The sequence below is a fragment of the Aquarana catesbeiana genome, linkage group LG02, assembly GCF_042186555.1.
Source record: "Aquarana catesbeiana isolate 2022-GZ linkage group LG02, ASM4218655v1, whole genome shotgun sequence".
NCBI lineage: Eukaryota > Metazoa > Chordata > Amphibia > Anura > Ranidae > Aquarana > Aquarana catesbeiana.
The window spans coordinates 598023937-598044939 of record NC_133325.1 but is presented as its reverse complement, the minus strand read 5'-3'; the positions used below and the strand labels follow the sequence as shown (position 1 = coordinate 598044939).

Sequence of the window (21003 nt, the reverse complement as noted above, 5' to 3'; positions counted from 1 at the left end):
AGCACTTTTCCCCTTCACCTTTCAGTGGTTCTGCTTAACCACTTTCCGATCGGGCTATAGCCTAAAGACCACTACAACTGCGGTCGTCCAGTTCTGGGAGGGCATCTATTGACGTTCTCCCAGAACTCTGCCCCTCTGCGCAACCCCAGGGCGTGCATTGGGTGCACCTTGTGATTCCTGTGTCCTTTGGACACAGCTGATCACAGATCAAGTTGAAGAGTCGATCACAGCTGACACCTTGTAAACAAATGCCAGTTATCAGCTTTTCCTTTCCTCAGCACTGTCACTGTGTGAGGAAAGGATAACTGGCTTTCCTGTGACAGCAGACATTTACACTGATAACTAGGACCCTGATGATCAGTTCCCTGATCATATATATTTTTTTTTCAAAAGTTTTGGTCTTTTTTGTTTGCTTATCAAAAAATAAATACCACAGTGGTGATTAAATACCACCAAAAGAAGGCACTATCTGTCTAAAGAAAAAAAAGATAAAAATTTCATTTGGGTACAGCATTACATGACTGTGCAATTGTCATTCAAACTCTGAAAGCTGAGAATTTTCCTGGGCAGGAGGTGGGTGAAAGTGCCCACTAGGCAAATGGTTAAGGGGTTGTCTGTATCTTTTTAAGTCCCACACTTGTCACTGTCACGATTAGGGGTTCTGGCCAAAGATCACTTGCCTAGCTACCTCTGCCTCAAATGTGGGTCCACTGAGCTCAGTGAACTGGTTAGTGAGCATGTTTGGATAAATTTTTCATTAATGATCGCAGTTAAATTAGGCTCAGCATTATTGCTAATGGCTTTTTACTGTATTTTATTTTTTATTTTTATTAGGCAGTCTTTTCCTTACAAAACAGAGCATGGTTACACTGTAAATTGATAGATATTCCATAAAAATGTTATGGTCCTGTTTGACAGACTGTTTTACCATACAAGGTTTTTTTTGTTTTTTTTTGTTTTTTTTCTTTTTTAGGCCAGTTGGACAAATGCAAGCAAAAAACAACGTGAGAAGCTGCTGGAGTTAATACGCCGGTTAGCAGAAGATGACAAAGATGGTGTAATGGCTCATAAGGTTTTAAACCTTCTGTGGAATTTAGCTCACAGTGATGATGTGCCCGTCGATATAATGGACCAAGCCTTGAGTGCCCATATTAAAATTTTGGATTACAGCTGCTCGCAGGTTGGTAAAAAAAGGTTTATATCAAATATTGGGGCTTTTGTTTGCCTTTTACCAAAAAGATAACATTTTACATTAACCGGTTTTCACAATGCCTTTAACAAGTACTTTAGAGTTGTTTGAATTTGGAACAGCTTTTGGTTTTAAAGACTGTATAGTGTGTGTTTCTCTCCCCCCCCCCCCCCACAAATAATAACTTTAGAAGAATTTTTTTCTTTTTTTTTTCTAACAAAATTTATTGAAAAAAGAGTGTTTTTGAACATACAGTACAGAATTATATCAAGCATAGATGTATAAATTCAATTTGTTGCAACATTCCGTTGGGGGAATTTAACAGGTATAACAGTGTGCCTGCCTCGGGGCTATCGGTGCCCAAAGTCATGGAAGGCTGTTTGTATTAAGCAACGGATAATGAACATTAAATATCTGGGTCAAGCCCAAACCAGTAGGTATGAAAGAGGGCATTTAAAGGGAAAAAAACAGGGAGGGGAGGGGGTGAGGAATGGGGAAGGAGTTATGAAATAAGCCTAGAGTGTGTTTGATTGAGTTAGGAGGGTTGGTTGGGAAAACGAAAGGTGTAAATAGGATGTTCTATACAATGGCCAATGTTACCCTCCTAACTGAAGATAAATCTGGGGGCGGTAGAAGCTTTTAGGTTGATGGATGTTGATATAAAAGGAGAGAACAGATGTGAGGTAAGAGAAATATTAAAGTAAGGGAGAAAAGATGGATAGTCCATCACAAGATCTCTCTGTTGTAAAGGGGGGTTTTGTTGTCCTGATCTTCCCTCTTCGTTGGAGGGGTGTTGCGTATGGAGCTGTCGTGTTGTTATCCTGTCTGTAGGTTAGATGGGGGGGTTGACAAGGCTTTTGTATTGATCAGTAGTGCGATCATTAAACAAATTGTTCTAATTGGCTGTGAATTTGGATGGGGAATCTTTTTGCCAGACTAATGAGCTCTTCCATATCCGCAATTTTTTCGAGACGTGTGAACCATTCTGAAACTGTTGGAACATGAGCTGTGTTCCAATGAATCGGTGTACACAATTTCGTTGTATTTACCATGTGCATGGCGAGCGCTTTGTGATAGGTTCTGTTGGGAAGAGACGTGTGGTGATGGAGAAACTGCGCTGGTGAGTAGTCCAAGGTGTATGTTTCATGAGAAATTAGAGTGCATTTCTGACCAGAAGGGTCGAGTTCGGGGACATGTTCACCAGATATGCAGCAGCGTGCCATCATCTTGATGGCACCTCCAGCACAATTTGGATAGGTTTGGATTTTGCGTAGGTGAGGAGTCCAGTACCATCCAGATATGAGTTTATAACAGTTTTCTTGCATAGCTACCTTAACCGAACCTTTGTGTGTATGCTTGAAAATGTGGTTGCAGTTTTTGAGAGAAAGGGTGTTGTCAGTATCCCGTTCCCAGGCTGCGCAGGCCTTGCCCATATTGGAGGGTCTATTCAGAAAGAAGAGCCCATGGATAGAAGTGGTGACATGTTGTTGGGTTGTATTCTTGGAACACAAAAGTTTCATATAGGGTAAGGGGACAAGAAATGACGTTTGTACAGTTCAAGGAACTAAGAAAATGGTGCATCTGAAAATAGGACCCGTGTGGTAAGGAAGTGTTTGGCCATTGCTAGATTAGGTCTGTTCTGTTCAAGATTGTATCGCTGCGAAGGCAATGGTGAGCACAGAGAAAAGGTGTGGGAGCTGCCCCTTCGAAAAACTTGGTGGACATCCCAAAATAATTTTTAAAGCTGGTAGATGTGAGCTGTTGTATATGAAAGGTGTCGCTTATAAACCCAAGAACAAAAATGTAATGTATTGCAGCTTACTAGTGGTTGGATAGCTACATTATTTATTTTTTTTTTTTTAGACAAATTCTCCTTTAATTTTACCTGGGGATCCTACATGTAAGACACTTACTGTCCTAGCGTTTTGACTTTTAAAAATACTCTTCCCCAAACCGCATAGTACTGCAGTACCATGTGGTTTGGTGGCAGCACAATGCACTCATGTTTGTTTGTGTTTGGGGTGTCATTAACGTTTAATGGCACTTGTGCATGTCTAACAAGGGCAGCGTCTTGCCATGCGGTGCAGAAAATGTGCACGAAAAAAAGCAATTGGTGGTCCTTAGACCGGAACTGTTTTTAGCGTGTTAAAACAGAATACCCCCCACTCATCAGTAAAACTGTACAGCTTTTCTGAAAGTCGATTACTGTTACACTGTAAGAAGCCTCGAACTGCAAAAGAAGCACCTGTAATGTCAAAGGTTTTTTTTTTTTTTGTTTTTTTTTTTACAGATAGAAAAATCTAACCCATAAAACATCAGAATATAAACAAAAACTAGGGTGACCTTGAATCATTGACCGTAACTTTTTCTCTCTGGAATCTTGCTGTGTGTACATTCCCTTGTTTCTATGAAGTTTTAGTGTATCGGCTTGTAGGGAACATAACTGTTTCGGATTCCATTGCGCTCTGTTCTTCTCACATTCAGTTATTTATCTGCAGAATATTTTACCATTTATGTTTGTGACCCAGTCATGGTAGAAGCTGGGGTCCAGCAGGTGAACACTACTTATACCATGCTGGTAATATTGGAAGTGATTATTGCAGCTGCTTATGCACTTTGAAGCAGCTTTTTTACAACCATGTGTTCTAAACTGACCGAATAGGATGACTTGTGGGTGGGAGAGACTAATCCATCTTTTGGAGTTGAGATTTTCAGAAGGGTAGCTGTGCCAGTCATCACATTTTTTCTGTAACAGTTTGTCTTCAGCGCGTATTGTACTTTTTTCTTTTTAGGATCGAGATACACAGAAAATTCAGTGGATAGATCGTTTTATAGAAGAGCTACGTACAAATGACAAATGGGTCATACCAGCACTTAAACAGATTAGAGAAATTTGCAGTTTATTTGGTGAAGCACCTCAGAATCTAAGGTAAAATACAGTTTTCTTTTTAGTTTTTATCATGATCTCCAATGCAAAGCTTGCTTAGTCGCCATGTTATGTTTTATTTGACTCCTTTGCTTGTATATGTGGGTTTTTTTTTTTTTGGTTGAACTAGATAGGCTTGTGTCTCTTTTTCAACCTGACTAACTATATAAGGGTAAAACAAATCTTGATGCCTATGCACAATTTTGCAACTTTGACATGTGTGAATATAACTGTACATAACATCACAACTACTTTGTGCATCCAGGTGGATTATACCACATTTTTTTCATGACGAATTGGGCTTTCAGATATCTCCTGATTTTTTTTTTTTTTTATTTTATTATCATTATAGGAAAACTAGCCCAAAATAGTAAAAAAAAAAATTAAAAAAAAAATTACATTTTGCTGTATATTTCTTGCTACTACCATAACCTTTCACCAAAGAACAACCCAAAGTAAATTCTCCTGCTCCTGATGATCATAGCGATACCACATTATGTGTATGTTGTTGTTTGTACCCATAGTAAAGCTCAAAAACAATAGTGCGTTTTTTTTTGGTTTTTTTTTTTTGTTTTTTATCCTACCTTAGGCCCCTTTCACACTTGTACGACTTGTCCCATGATTTTGTACTGCAAAATCGCATGACAAGTCATTCTCCATGATTTTCAATGACTACCATTCATATTGGCACGACTTTAAGTCATGCCGACTTCAAAGTAGTCCCTGCACTACTTTTGGTCTAACTTCCATGCGAGTTGATGTCCATAGACCTCAATGTTAAACCCTCAAGTAGCATGCAAATTGTACTTGAATAATATAAACACGATTTCAGTACGACTTTGTAAGCAGAAGCAGCTTTTGTAAACCCCAACCCTGTAAAGTCGTACGGATCCCAAATCGCGACAAAATTGTGCAAAATCACGGTAAGATCGCGCGACTTTAAAGTCGCACAAGTGTGAAAGGGGCCTAATAAAACAGACACTGATGGTAGTTTAAAAAAAAAAAAAAAAAATCATGTCCACAAAAACATACAATTTGACCCTGATGACCCCATAGAAAAAAGCCCCGTCCAGTGAGGCCGCATATTTGTGTTAAGTATATAATATATAAATGCTGTATTTTCTAGTTTTTTGGAGGATTCATTATAATGCTGTGGAAACGGGATATTAAAAGTTTAAAGTGGTTGTAAACCCTTCCATATACCCAGTACGTGACTGGCTTCAGGTGATACAGAGATGAAACAAATATCCTACCTAAGTACCTGTTTATCTGTTGTCTTGTCTTCTCTACATGTCTTCAAAGTCCAGAATTTATAAAGCTTGTCTGAAAACGGGGTGGATAGCTTATGTTCCACTCTGCAGAGCTCAGCGTGGAGAGCTCTGACAGCTGATTGGAGGGAAGGGACAGGCCCCCCCTTTACACAACACACAGAACAGAACTAAAGATCCCTTCCCCTGTCACCATTTTTCTCTTGGTCTCAGGAAAACTTATCAAGTGATTCATGCTGATAGCAAAGGAATGAGGCAGCATATAAAAATTACTCCTGAAACAAGTACACATCGTAGAAGGATATGCTTTGTTCATATGTCATGTCTGAGGTTTACAACCACTTTAAAGCATAGTTCAGGAAGCCAAGTTGGTTACATGGAAATTTAAGTGTTACTAAACACACAACAGCAAAATCAGTCTGTATATGCAGTAGAGCATGCTTGCTATACTCACTGTGGAACCTAAGGGGTTAATACTGCGCATTGTGTAAAAAATGCTGTTTGGACCTCCCCTTCTCTAGTCCTCCCCTTCTTCCACAGTTCCCTATCCATCTGATAGTACAGAGTCTTGGGGGCACTTTGCACATGCTCAGTTTGGTGTGTATTGCTAGAGAGGTGTTTTTTTATTTTTTATGGGAGGTTGCATGTGATCAGCACAGGGCCAGTCAGCACTGTCCAGACAGAGGGTCAGAAGTCATGCAGCCTCATAGGACAGTCAGAAGAGAATGACGACTCCTACAAGCTTTAATTAGTGCTCGGCCAAACACTGATAGACCTCACAAGACTGCTATATCCTGCTAGTGACAAAAGCTATTTAGCAGTTTAATAATTGCATTTTCATGTTCTGTGTACTGTGGGAGACGAGGGAATGAAGGGTCCTGGGTTTCGTAACACTTTAATGTTCAAGAATACATTACTGTGCTGTGACCGTTAATGTTCTTTGTTCTACATTGACATATACAGTATGAATATCTGATATATGCATATTTCTAAGTAATTGGGCAATAAAAGCATAGCAGGCACAGTCAAGTACAGCGCCTCCCTTTAATCCTCCCAACAAGCAAGTATAACACATTTTTTTTCATTTTTAATTAAACAGTGTTTTCTAAAAGATTTGCAGCCAAATATAGGGAAGTGCAAGTGCATACCTTAAATATATTAGGAATAAACTGAACCTTGAATGTAAGTGTGCACTCTGATTCTTCTGACAGTTGTAAGTTCCACTGGGGTAGGGGCTGATTAGGATGAGAATGGTATACTTTGGCGAGGTATTGATAGTGGATCTTTTGTAAATATAGGATATAATTATTGGAAAGGATGTTCTAATCATTGTGTTGTGCACTGTGTGGCTAGAAATTACACACTTTTTGTATTTGTAACATGCAATAATTGTGTTGCTGTGCTGAAGGATATGTAATTATTTGTAATTGTTTCCCAAATTTCAGCCAGACACAGCGCAGTCCACATGTTTTCTACAGACATGATTTAATAAACCAACTCCAGCATAACCATGCACTTGTTACATTAGTTGCAGAAAATCTCTCTTCATATATGGATAGCATGCGGCAATACTCAAAAGGTAAGCCTTCCTAATTTTTACACACGATAAAGAAATCCGTTGTTACATGGTCAGATACATGGTGCCAATGGTAAAATAGGTTGACAATTTAGAAATGTTGATTTTTAGCTTGTGAGTGGACATTTTAACAACCTTTTGCTGCCACCAACGTAAGGCAGTAGTAGCAGTACTTTTGTTTAGTCTTTACAAGCTGGCTGACATTTTTTCCTAGACATTATTGGAACACGCCTACAAACGCTGTGAGTGAACCTGTTACCAGCTATATGCTATCATATAAAGGGCTATTGGACAATACTTTATATGGAGTTTTTAAAAAATTAATGTGACATATAAAAACCATCGTGGTATGCTGTATACAGCAATAATTCTAGGGTCCTTATCGCAGTAAACTTTACACTGAGTTCTAAGGGCTTCTGAAGTGTCAGCTCTGGATTATTTGGGGTATTGAAGTTTGTAGACATTTCACGGGCAAGCACACTGCTGCCTACAGGAGGAATGAACACTAGGCACTTAAAAGTGGTCATAAACTTCAGACATGAAATATGAACAAAGCACATCCTTTTATACTTCTCTTCAGCGCTCTGGGTGTGATTTCTCTCTGCGGCCTGGTTCTTCAGTTATCAGCATAACTCGCTTCTAACAGCTTTTCCCTGACAAAAAAGCAGATGGAGGAAGTTGAGCTCCACTCACAGCCTGGGATTGATGGCTACATCTGTGCTTGTTTTGCATGTAGAGTGAGGATGGGGATGTGTCCCTTACCTCAGCTGTGCAGTGTGAGGTCAGATTCCCCCGCCCCCCACCCTCGCTTTATGCTGCTGGGAGATGCTTCCTGATTCCGCGTTTAATCTGTGCTGTAGAAAGCTGTACTAAACAAATTCAAAACCAAAAGGTATATACTGCGCTATCCCATAAAGTGTTCAAAAAACAAGTGTCATGTGTCTAAACCCTAAATTGTTATAGCTGCTGCAACCCTAAATGTGAGACAACCTCCATTCCGAAATACTATACCAAGAAGGGCTGCTCTGCTGTGATTAAGTGAATGTGGTCATAAACCATTTATATGACCATAACATATACACCTATATATGATATAAAACTAATAATGGTATTTGGAAAAGGGATGATGGTAGCTAAAACACACATTAGTAACCACAAATGTGTGACATATAAGATTACTTCATATGTATATATGCAATCAAACATCAAGTATGTTGAACAAGGTCCATACAAAAACGTTCCTTTGCTGGAAATGTCTTTCACCAGTGGAGAATGAAAAAGCATTAATAATATTGGTATAAAGTAAAACAACACTCTTCTGCTGATGTGAAGCATGCACTGTTGTCACCCTGAAGGATGTGATGATAGGGAAATTCCTCCACCAAACAAAACGGTCTGCCCCTTACCAGATCTTTTGATCTCTTGTTTAAGGAGATCGCATGTGCAGGTGGCTGTGTCCCCCAGCCACTGGGTCTCTATCAATATTATGGCTCCAAGGGTCACCTCTCAGGGGGTCCGCTAGATGGTAGACTGGCACTCAGATCCCTGCAGACATTCAGACAGTCCGGCGGCGACACGCTACAACTTGAAAGTTGTAGCGTGTCGCTACATTGTAATATAAATGAAATGGTTCAACTCACCATAATGCAGAATCAGTTGGAACCCTGAGTGTGCCACTTGCCGCGCTGCCTGCCACCAGATGAGGAATGCCACTTGCCGCGCTGCCTGCCACCAGCTGAGGAATGCCACTTGCCGCGCTGCCTGCCACCAGCTGAGGAATGCCACTTGCCGCGCTGCCTGCCACCAGCTGAGGAATGCCACTTGCCGCGCTGCCTGCCACCAGATGAGGAATGCCACTTGCCGCGCTGCCTGCCACCAGATGAGGAATGCCACTTGCCGCGCTGCCTGCCACCAGATGAGGAATGCCACTTGCCGCGCTGCCTGCCACCAGATGAGGAATGCCACTTGCCGCGCTGCCTGCCACCAGATGAGGAATGCCACTTGCCGCGCTGCCTGCCACCACATGAGGAATGTTACTTGCCACGTCACCTGCCTGTGCCACCAGTTGAGGAATGCCACTTGCCGCGCTGCCTACCACCAGATGAGGAATGCCACTTGCCACGCTTGCCTGCCACCAGTTAAGGAATGCCACTTGCCACGTCACCTGCCTGTGCCACCAGATGAGGAATGCCACTTGCCACGCTGCCTGCCACCAAATGAGGAATGCCACTTGCCATGTCACCTGCCTGTGCCACCAGATGAGGAATGCCACTTGCCACATCACCTGCCAGTGCCACCAGATGAGGATTTTCACTGCATTGGTGACACTGGTTCAGTGATCGTTCTTGAGTGAGGGCAGGAGAACAGAGATGCGGGGCGGGCGGTGAGAGATGATTTCATCTCTCTGCTCCCTGCCGCACTTCCGACATTCCGTATGATGTGAGGTCAGAAGAGCGGTAATGTTAGGCAGGGAGGGATGATGTCATCTCTCTGCTCCCCGCCACAACGCCGACATTCATCACGTTGTGAGGGCGGAAGAGCGGTGATACTAGGTGGGTTGAGAGAGATGTCATCTCTGCTCGCCAGCCCGCTTCTTTCGTTCACCCGCCTGCTTTCCTCACTGATCCACCGGTGCCTTAAAATGTCATGCCGCGGCCCGGCTGCAAAGACGCTATGGCCGGTAGTGGGCCTGGGCCCGGGGGTTGACGACCCCTGCGCTAAGGGACAAGAGCCTAGTGATGACTGCATCCTGCAGGATGGTAGTCACAATGCCTTCTCTGTACCCACTGCCTTTTTATATTTTTTAATTTTTTTTTTACTGGTGCAACAACCTTTTTTCGTTTGTCAAACAACTTGGAGCTATACAGTACAGTAAAACCTTGGTTTGAGAGTAACTTGCTTTGAGAGCGATTTGCAAGACAAGCAAAATGTTTAAATAAATTTTGCCTTGATATACAAGCGATTTCTTGATATAAGAGTAGCATCCTATCACAACTGGAGTATAAAAAAGGAGAGGAGCCTCTAAGTGTAGCAATATAGTTACATTTAATGAAGGTATATTTAGCAACTTATTGCTACACTTAGAGGTGCCTCTTTTCTCTTTTATACCCTGTAAAAAAGTGCTTTGGATTACAAGCATGTTTCTGGATTGAATTATGCTCGCAAACCAAGGTTTTTCCAATAGTTCTAGAAATCCTGTGTCCCCCAATGGACCAGAACATTTTTTTTTTTTTTTTTTTTTTGTTCTTCATTGTGAAATCCTATTCTTGGAGTCCATTGAAGGACATAGGTACCTCTCCTATGCATTTATGTTTATGCTCTTGGTACTACTTTCCTGCAAAATTGAGATATATGGGCTAGGGTTATCCTGCTGCTAGTTGTCCGTTTTTCCTGTTGGCAACCAAATAACTTGACAGTCTAACTTGACAAAGTTCCTTTGCCCCTCAATGGACTCCAAAATATTTTAGGATGGTTACCAGAAATCATATTTTCCCTCAAACAGACTTGCCTTTTTATAATCTAAATTGATGCCTTCTATGAAATTTACATTTAAATTACAATAGGAGTTTTCTCTTTACAATGAAATTTTTGCTTGAGATGAGCTTGGTTACCTTAACCCTTTCGTGCCTATATAAGGCTATTTCTGACATTTGTTGCATACAAGTTAAAATCCATTTTTTTTGCTAGAAAACTACTTAGAACCCCCAAGCATAATATAAATTGCGTTTGAAAGACCGCTGCGCAAATACAGTGTGACATAAAATATTGCAACGATCGCAATTTTCTCTAGATTCTCTGCTAATAAATAAAAAAAAAAAAAAAAATATATATATATATATTAATATTATTATAATATATATGCCTAACATGTCATGCTTTGAAATTGCGCACACTCGTTGAATGGCAACAAAATTAACGGTTACCAGGTTAGAGGTACAGAGGAGGTCTAGTGCCAGAATTATTGCTCTCACTCTTACGATCGCGGCAATACCTCACGTGCGATCTGAACACAGTTTACATATGCGAGTGCGACTTGCGTGTGTGTTTTTCTTTGCTGTGCAAGCTTGCGGGGGCGTGTTAAAAAAAAATTTTTTTTACATTGTCTCTTTAAAAAATATTTATTTTGATAACTTTTATTGCTGTCACAAGGAATATAAACATCCCATTTGACAGTAATAGGTGGTGACAGGTACTCTTTATGGACTTTGCACTTCAAAGTATTCAGATCGGCAAAAACGGCGATTCTAAATACTGTGTTCTTCTTTTTTTTTTTCTTTTAAATCCCCGCCATTAGCAGCCGAGCAAACCGGACCTGATATCGCTTCCGTGTTTACACATAGGAGACTGAAAGAAGGCAGTTTCCGGCTTCCTTCCAGTCTCGCTCTAGCTGGCGGGAGTGCTGAGTCGTGGATCAGGATGCCCTTAAAGAGCGGAGGGGGGCAGGGAGTGTTTCATCCAGGATCCGGCTTTTAGCCGCATTGGTTGTTATCCCTGAAGAGCCGCCCACTCAAAAAAAAAAAAAAAAATGGTACCGGGGTGATGCCTGCAGCTGCAAACATAACACGGGTATAACCCCTTATAGCCGAGGCCACATATGTGTTTACAGTCAGCGCTAAGGGGTTAAAACAGATACTGCAAAGTGCCTGCATGTTACCCTTATGACCAATAGAAACGACACATGAGGAAATCATGCCAGAGCTAGCTTACTTTTGGGAGGTTATGCAAATTACGTTAGCTTATCCTGTTTACATTACATGACCAAAGCTAATTTTCATAACATTATGCAATTGTACTTTGCAGAACATGGAGAGTATGATCCCCAGACTGTGAGGCCAGGAAGTCGATATAGTCATGTGCAGGAAGTCCAGGAGCGACTAAATTTTCTGAGGTAAATTTCATAATCATATGCATGAAGTGGTATTAAAGCTAGAATGAAAAATTGCAGCTTACCAATCCTTGGCTGTGGTGGATGCATTAATTGTCTTTTTTTAGTCTTTTCCCCCTGGTTTTTACCTGATGATCTGACCAGTAACACACTTCTTGTATTAGAGAGCACACATTCTGGATGAAGGAGCACAGTGGGTACAGCAAGCAGCAGCATTGTTAATCTGGCGTTAGGGTAGTGTTAGATGGACTAGCAGATTTAGATACACCACAAATTAAAGCCAAACACTGCAGTTACGGCAGCAGTTTTTTTTTTTTTTTTCTTTTGGGATAAGTTTTACATATTTTATTTATTATAAAATTATAGTTGACCATTGTAAGCACCCCCTGTCAGTGGTAAATGGTTTGTCTTAATAGCCCTAACTTATATATTTGCAGGAGAGCTTGTTACTGGCCAGATCACCAAATGAAAATAAAATCGAGCCTAAAAAAAAGTCATTCAGCCATTTGATCTAAGAATTAGTGAACTGCAATATAATAAATGTTTGCTTTTATAGAAGGGAATTTATAACAAATTGGAGTAGCTAGGATCTGGAGCAGCTGTGCATGAAAACCAATTGGCTTCTATTTTTCATTTTTACACCTTACTAAAGGAGCTGAAGATAGAAGCCGTTTGGTTACCATGCTCAGCTGCTCCAGATTTTCTCAACTTCAGTCTTGATAATTTCCTCTTAGTCGTTTTTTTTAGTTAGCACATCGAACCCAAAAAACAAAAATGTAGTATGATTGCAGATTACCAATCCTCAGATGTGCCAACTGTATTCGTTTTCTTCTTTTTTTTTTTTTTGGCAGTGGTTTCTTTTATTTCCGCTAGAGAGCCAGCCAGTAACACACTTTCCAATCCTATGGTGTCTACATTCCCAAAACACATAGTGAGGGAAAAAAGTATTTGAACCCCTGCTGAATTTGTACGTTTGCCCACTGACAAATGATCGGTCTATAATTTTAATGGTGGGTTTATTTTAACAGTGAGAGACAAAATAACAAATATATCCAGAAAAACTAATTTCAAAAACGTTATTGATTAGCATTTTAATGAGTTAATTAAGTGTTTGATCCCCTATCAAGCAGCAAGATTTCTGGCTCCCAAATGTGTTCTATACAGGTAACGAGCTGAGATTAAGTACTCTCTTAAAGGTTGTGCTGCTAAATCTCAGTTTGCTACCTGTATAAAAGACACCTGTCCACAGAAAAAATCAATCAGATTCCAGTCTCCCCACCATGGCCAAGACCAAAGAGCTGTCCGTAAATGTCAGGGACAACATTGTAGACCTACACAAGACTGGAATGGGCTACAAGACCATTGCCAAGAAGCTTGGTTAGAGGGTGACAACAGTTGGTGTGATTCTTCGCAAATGGAAGAAACACAAAATAACTGTCAATCTCCTTCGGTCTGGGGCTCCATGCAAGTTCTCACCTCGTGACATTTCAATGATCATGGGAACAATGTCGAATCAGCCCAGAACTACATGGGAGAATCATCTTAATGATCTCAAGGTAGCTGGGACTCTAGTCACCAAGAAAACAATTGGTAACACACTATGCCCTGAAAGACTGAAATCCTGCAGCGCCTGCAAAGTCCCCCTGCTCAAGAAAGCACATGTACAGGCCTGCATACAAAAGAAATACTGCGCTTGTGCAAAAAAAGTAATCTATCCTACAAATAAAAAGAAACGATTACAGTGTAAATATTCAGCAGCACCAATAAAGTGAGATATAATCATATTACATAGCCTATACAAAAACAGTGTTGTGCTAAACATAAAATTGCTCACAAAGTGTTGATAGAAAATAGTCCAGTTGTAGAAAAACTCAAACACACATCCGTGAAATTGCAGATGAATCCAGAAGACCCTCCACCTCGTGCATATACCGCCACCTCAAGAAATATAAACTCTAACCAGAGCCTGGACCCTTTATTACAGAGGGTCAACAGGCTTGATGTAGTAATCTTTGCAGGGGTCATCAGCTGGAGATGTGTCCTCAGAACAAATTAAGAACTTTCACTGGATAATCCGACCAGCCTCCATTCACCCCAAGGCCAAATTTAACCATAAATGAAGGAGACACCAGATAGTGTAAAATCCCAAAAGACTCATTTAATTAAGGTATTGCACTTACATTTGTTCAGATAAAAACCAGCGTTGTATACAACATAGGCAGCCGCCATAAAAACATCCAGATACTGTTAATGGGAACGTGATGGCAAGAAATAGCTCCTTTTATTTGACCGGTTTTGTTGCTAAGAGGACTTCTTCCGGGGCATGAGCATCATTTCCTGCTATCGCAATATATAGGAAACGGGCAATTCAAGCCTCACTTTCATTCCTGCAGCCACAGGAGAGGAGGTATGTGTCGCATCCAAACCTCACTTTCATGCCATAAGGAACCAATATATAGAAAACAGGCAATTCAAGCCTCGCTTCCATTCCTGCAGCCACAAGCGAGGAGTGTTATATCACATCCAAACCTCACTTTCATGACAAGAACTGTCAATTCATTCCATCTAGAAAAAAGTAAAAATAAAAAAAAAAAGTAGAAAGGGAAAATTTTACATTATATAGAGCAGATAAAGTCTGCCGTGAACATGATATCATTAACAGAGGTTATTCGTTTTAAAACAATCAAAAGAAAAAAACTTTTAATCTCTAAAAAAAAAAAAAAAAAAAAAAAATGGAATTTAATGGAGAGCTCTAATTCCACTGAAACAATGAGCTGCAAATATGAATGTTTGGCTAAACTCGTATTAGTTCATTGAATGTTTCTTAATAAGACATTCACAAAAATACTCAAAACAAATAAGACTCAAACAAATATAGATTCAAAAAATAAAAAAATAGAATAAAATCATATATAAAGAAGCAATTATGGCCCAAAAGAAGGGGGGCAGCTAATTCATGAGTTGTCTATATATAGCTGTTGACATCCCAATCAATATTCAAGCCATGTGGAACTTAGCTTTTAAGAATATAAATCCACTTGGTTTCTATTTATGACAGTTCCCTGACCTCACAACTCCCCCTCCAATGGGGAACAAAGTGATTAATCCCCATAAACAGGGTAACCAGAAGGGTTAGATCATAATGTTGAGAGACCTTAAGCTTGGGATACCCTTTGCTGATGTTGGCTATATGCTCATTAAGTCTAACATTTAACACACGGGTGGTCCGTCCCACATACTGTAGCCCACAAGGGCATTGGAGCATATACATCACATGCGTAGTGCTACATGTAATAAAATGCCTCACTGTATAGTTCTTAAAAGTAACATTTGACATAAAATCACACATTTTTTCAGGTCTTAAATTTGTTCAGATTAATCACTCAAGTTTTGAAAAAAAGATGGTCTGACAGGAGGGTCTAAAACATTAACTCCCATCTTATCTTTTAAGGAGGGAACACCTCTATATATGACCTCCTCCTTGACCAAGTTTTTGTCTGTCCTCAACTCAAATGATAGAGGGATCAGGTTGAATGAGATGAGTCAAAGTGAAATGCATTTTCTTATCTCTATTAACCTTTTCACCCCCGGAAGATTTGGCTGCTCAATGACCAGACCATTTTTTGCAATTCAGCACTGCGTCGCTTTAACTGACAATTGCGCGGCCATGCATAGCTTTACCCAAACAAAATTGACGTCCTTTTTCCCACACATAGATTTCTTTTTGTGGTATTTGATTGCCTCTGCGGTTTTTATTTTTTGTGCTATAAACAAAAGAAGAGCGACAATTTTGAAAAAATCTTTTTTACTTTTTGCTATAATATGCCACAATTTTTATAAAAAAAACGGATTTTTTCCTCAGTTTAGGCCGGTATGTATTCTACATATTTTTGGTAAAAAAAATCGCAATAAGCGTTTCATGGTTTGCGCAAAAGTTATAGCGTCTTCAAAATGGGGGATAGATTTATGGCATTTTTATTATTTTTTTTTTTTTACTAGTAATGGCTTTGATCTGCGTTTTTTTGGGACTGTCTAGGAGGAGAGAGAGATCAGTGTTCTTACATACAAGAATATCGTACGGAAATATTGGCACATTTTACATAACAAGAGTTCTAGAGCCCCTCCTCCCCTCTCAACAGCTGGTCATATATAGAGGTGTTCCCTCTTTAAAAGATAAGATGGCAGTTAATGTTTAGACCTTTTTTAGATCTTTTTGTCAAAACCTAAGAGGATATTTTAAATGTGGGAAGTGTCAAGTTTGTAATCTGAACAAATGTAAGACCAGAAAAACTTGCGATTTTATGTCAAATGTTACTCTTAAGAACTATACAGTGAGATATTTTATTACATGTAGCACTACGCACGTGATGTATTTCCTCCAATTCCCTTGTGGGCTACAGTATGTGGGACAGACCACCCGTGCGTTAAATGTTAGACTTAATGAGCATATAGCTAACATCTGCGAAAGGGTATCCCAAGCATAATGTCTCTTGACCTTATGCATATTAGAGACCCTTCTGGTACCCTGTTTATGGGGATTGATCACTTTGTTCCCCATTGGAGGGGGCGTTATAAGGTCAGGGAACTGTCTAAAATAGAAACCAACTGGATTTAGATCCTTAAAAGCTGCGTTCCACATGGTTTGACGATTAATTGGGATGTCAACAGCTATATAGACAACTCGTAAATTAGCTGGCCCCTGCTTTTGGCGCATATTTGCTTCTTATATATATGATTTTATTCTATTTTTTTATTTTTTGAATCTATATTTAAGTCCGTATTTATTTGTTTTTTGAGTATTTTCATGAATGTCTTATAAGTTCATTCAAATTTCGTATTTGCAGCTCGTTTCGGTGGAGTTAGAGCTCTCCTTTAAATTCAGACTATTTTTTTTTTGTTTAGAGATTTTTTTTTTTTTTTTTTTTTTTTTTGATTATTGTTTTAAAAATAATATCCTCTGTTGAGAGTGCTCACGGCAGACTTTATCTGCCCTATATAAAGTAAAATTTTCCCTTTTTTTCTTCCTTTTTTTTTTTTTTTTTCTAGATGGAATGGAATATGACAGTTCTTGTTGGCATGAAAGTGAGGTTTGGATGTGATATAACCCTCCTCGCTTGTGGCTGCAGGAATGAAAGTGAGGCTTTAATTGCCCGGTTCCTATATATTGCGCTAGCAGGAAATGCTCATGCCCCAGAAAAAGTAATCTTAGCGACTAAACCAGTTGGGTAAAGGAGCTGTTTCCTGCTATCGCGTTCCTGCTTACAGTATCTGGATGTTTTTATGGCGGCCACCTATGTTGTATGCAACGCTGGTTTTTATCTGAACAAAGTGCAATACCTTTATTAAATGAGTCTTTTGTGATTTTATACTATCTGGTGTCTCCTTCATTTACATGGTTAAATCTGGTCCTGGGGTGAATGGAGCCTGGTGTGATTAACCAGTGAAAGTTCTTAATTTGTTCTGAGGACACATCTCCAGCTGATGACCCCTGCAAAGATTATTACATTAAACCCATTTCGGGTTCATACAGGATATTAAATTCAAACGAAAGATTGCCATTTTGCACCAATAAGGGGTAGATGTTCAAATTATATATTTCCTTTCCATATGCACTTAACCAATTATAATGACACATATTTTTAGCTCTATACCTGAGCAAAACCCATCATGGCCCATTATGTCACCTAGACAACCCCCTTATAAATCCAGACAGATTATCTCAAGACACATACGTAAGTTCCTTATTTCGGGTTTCGGTTTCAACACACATACTGATTACACAACGATATACTTATTTACTGTTAAGCAAAATAATACAGTTAAAGGAGCAGTCCAGCCTTAAATCGTAAGACACAGTATGAACATGACCCTTTCACCCCTGTTAGTGTTAAATGGTTTGTGTCAACCCTCTAAATGCTGCTTAGGGACAGCTCGGTCTGTTAAAGTAAGTTGAGAAATAAGATTTGCTGGCCGGATCACCAGGTGAAAAAAAGCTTTAAAAGCAAAACAAATGCAGCTACCACATCTAAGAATTGGTAATGTGCAATTAAACACATTTTTTGTTTTTGGACTTATTACTGCTTTAAAATTTTATTTCAGTTTTTTTCCAATGTAATGTTTTTGTACTATTTTCATTTTTAAAACATGCCATAGTTCCTAAATCATGAGTTGGAACTGTACCAAGTAGCCATATGATGTATTTGTATTTTATTTTTGTGGACTGTTTAACTGCTTGCCTACCAGAGCCATTTTTTGACTTTTCACATTCATGTTAAAACATGCATTTTTTTTTCTCCAGAAAACCACTTAAAACATAAACTTTTTTTTTTTTTTTTTTTTTAAAGCCAAGGCCCTGGAGAATAAAATGATGGCTGTTGCAGTTTTTTTTTTTGTAACATGATATTTGCGTAGCTGTTTATCAAAAGCATTTTTTCTGCAACAAATATACTCAAGTACACAAGCACAATATACCAATTTTCTTTTGTAAAATATGATGTTGCCTTTAGTACCAAACATGTTTATTTAAAATTGCGCACACCTGTAACATGGTGAAAAACTGATCTAAAATTGTCCATTGGGCAACATTTTATAAGTCTAGGTTATCAGTTTAGAGTTAATGTCACGAGAATAATTGTTCTCTGACATTCGCAATGATATCTCACATGTATGTTGCAATCATTGTTTGCTTATTGTGTGCCAGACTTGCGTGCACATTAGCATTTGTGTGTGAGCATTGGGGGGGGGGGGGGGGGGGGCTTTTAAACAAAATTTTTCATTTTATAATTCTTACTCTATATGGAGACATCAGGGGTCTATTAGATATTATTAGTTATTGGCTGTAACGGCCAGGGAAAGACCGCTTTAAAACTGGAAGTGATGCTTCCCTTGTAAGTTTTGGCTTAGTTTGTCACAGGAGATTGTGAAATATAGGATCCTCCATCTCTTCTGTGGGCAGCTGACTTAACGGCTTACTGCAGTCCCGGGCTAGGAGAGCCCTGGAGCAGCGTCAGGTAAGGGGGTGTTGTCTGCAGCGTTGTAAAAGCTAGCCATGATCCTGTTAGAACCGCTTGCTTCTCATAAGCTAGAGATGCTCACAAAAGTGAGTACACCCCTCACATTTTTGTAAATATTTTATTTTCTTTTCATGTTACAACACTGAAAAAATTACACTTTACTGCAATGTAAAGTACCGAGTGTACAGCTTGCATAACAGTGTAAATTTGCTGTCCCCTCAAAATAACTGAACACAGCTATTAATGTCTAAACCGCTGGCAACAAAAGTGAGTACACCCCTAAGTGAAAATGTCCAAAATTGACCCAAAGTGTCAATATTTTGTGTGGCCACGATTATTTTCCAGCACTGCCTTAAACCTCTTGGGCATTGAGTTCACCAGAGCTTCACACGTTGCCACTGGAGTCCTCTTCCACTCCTCCATGACGACATCTCATAGCTGGTGGATGTTAGAGACCTTGTGCTCCTCCACCTTCCATTTGAGGATGCCCCACAGATGCTCAATAGGGTTTAGGTCTGTAGACATGCTTGGCCAGTCCATCACCTTTACCCTTAGCTTCTTTAGCAAGGCAGTGGTCGTCTTGGAGGTGTGTTTGGGGTCGTTATCATGTTGTAATATTGCCCAGCCGCACAGTCTCTGAAGGGAGGGGATCATGCTCTGTTTCAGTATGTCACGGTACATGTTGGCATTCTTGAATCCCTCAATGAACTGTAGCTCCTCAGTGTCGGCAGCACTCATGCAGCCCCAGACCATGACGCTCCCACCACCATGCTTGATTGTAGGCAAGACACACTTGCCTTTGTACTCCTCAACTGGTTGTTTCCACACACTTGACACCATCTGAACCAAATAAGTTGATCTATGTCTTATCAGACCACAGGATATGTTTCCGGTAATCCATGTCCTTAGAGTGCTTGTCTTCAGCAAACTGTTTGTGGGCTTTCTTGTGCGTCATCTTTAGAAGAGGCTTCCTTCTGGGACGACAGCCATGCAGACCAATTTTGATGCAGTGTGCTGCGTATGGTCTAGGCACTGACAAGCTGACCCCCCACAACCCCACCCCTTCAACCTCTGCAGCAATGCTGACAGCACTCATACCAACTCTTTCTCAAAGACAACCTCTGGATATGACGCTGACCACATGCACTCAACTTCTTTGGTTGACCATGGCGAGGCCTGTTCTGAGTAGAACCTGTCCTGTTGAACCGCTGTATGGTGTTGGCCACTGTGCTGCAGCTTGCTCAGTTTCAGGGTCTTGGCAATCTTCTTATAGCCTAGGCCTCTTTATGTAGAGTAACATTTCTTTTTTTGAGATCCTCAGAGTTCTTTGCCATGAGGTGCCATGTTGAACTTCCAGTGACCAGTATGAAAGAGTGAGAGTGACGCCAAAGTTAACACACCTGCTCCCCATTCACACCTGAGACCTTGTAACACTATCGAGTCACATGACACCAAGGAGGAAAAATGGCTAATTGGGCCCAATTTGGACATTTTCACTTAGGGGTGTACTCACTTGTGTTGCCAGAGGTTTAGACATGGCTGTGTGTTGACTTTTTTAAGGGGACAGCACATTTACACTGTTATACAAGCTGTACACTCTTTATATTGTAGCAAAGTGTCATTTCTTCAGTTTTGTCACATGAAAAGATATAATAAAATTAAAAAAATGTGAGGGTGTACTTTTGTGAGATACTGTGTGTGTATATATATGTGTGTGTGTGTGTGTGTGTGTATATATATATATATATATATATATATATATATATATATATATATATATATATATATATATATATATAATAATTTTTTATTTATTCGCTGGGCAGCAGGCGATTAAGGGTAATCTGCCTTAAGAATAACATTCTTGGCCATGAAGTGGTTCATAAATTTAAGAAATTCTCTATTAGGCCTTCTTTACACAGGCTACTGGGGGCATTTGGTATACAGTTTTATCCATAGTGGCACATTGTTATACAAAATATCATGTTTTGTAAGGCAGTACTAATGCCTTACAAAACCCATTCAAGTGGATGGAATTCCCATTTAGAATCCCTGTTTTGCTGGAAAAAATAATTTTACAAAGTGGCAGAATCCCAGCAGCTGCTCTTCCATCCTCTGAAAAGCGATGGTGGATCCACAATTGTTG

The 21003-nt window shown here is 39.8% G+C and overlaps 1 protein-coding gene across 4 annotated transcripts in view; it reads left to right on the top strand.

Annotated features, from left to right (window-relative positions):
• The window catches only part of USP9X (ubiquitin specific peptidase 9 X-linked), a 365419-nt gene that overhangs the window by 167599 nt on the left and 176817 nt on the right, over positions 1 to 21003 (top strand). For all 4 annotated transcript variants that reach the window (XM_073616321.1, XM_073616319.1, XM_073616322.1 and 1 more), the window contains 4 exons: positions 974 to 1180; positions 3982 to 4118; positions 6829 to 6962; positions 11760 to 11847. In XM_073616321.1, the coding sequence (XP_073472422.1) occupies positions 974 to 1180; positions 3982 to 4118; positions 6829 to 6962; positions 11760 to 11847 (566 nt within the window). The remainder of the gene's footprint in view (positions 1 to 973; positions 1181 to 3981; positions 4119 to 6828; positions 6963 to 11759; positions 11848 to 21003) is intronic.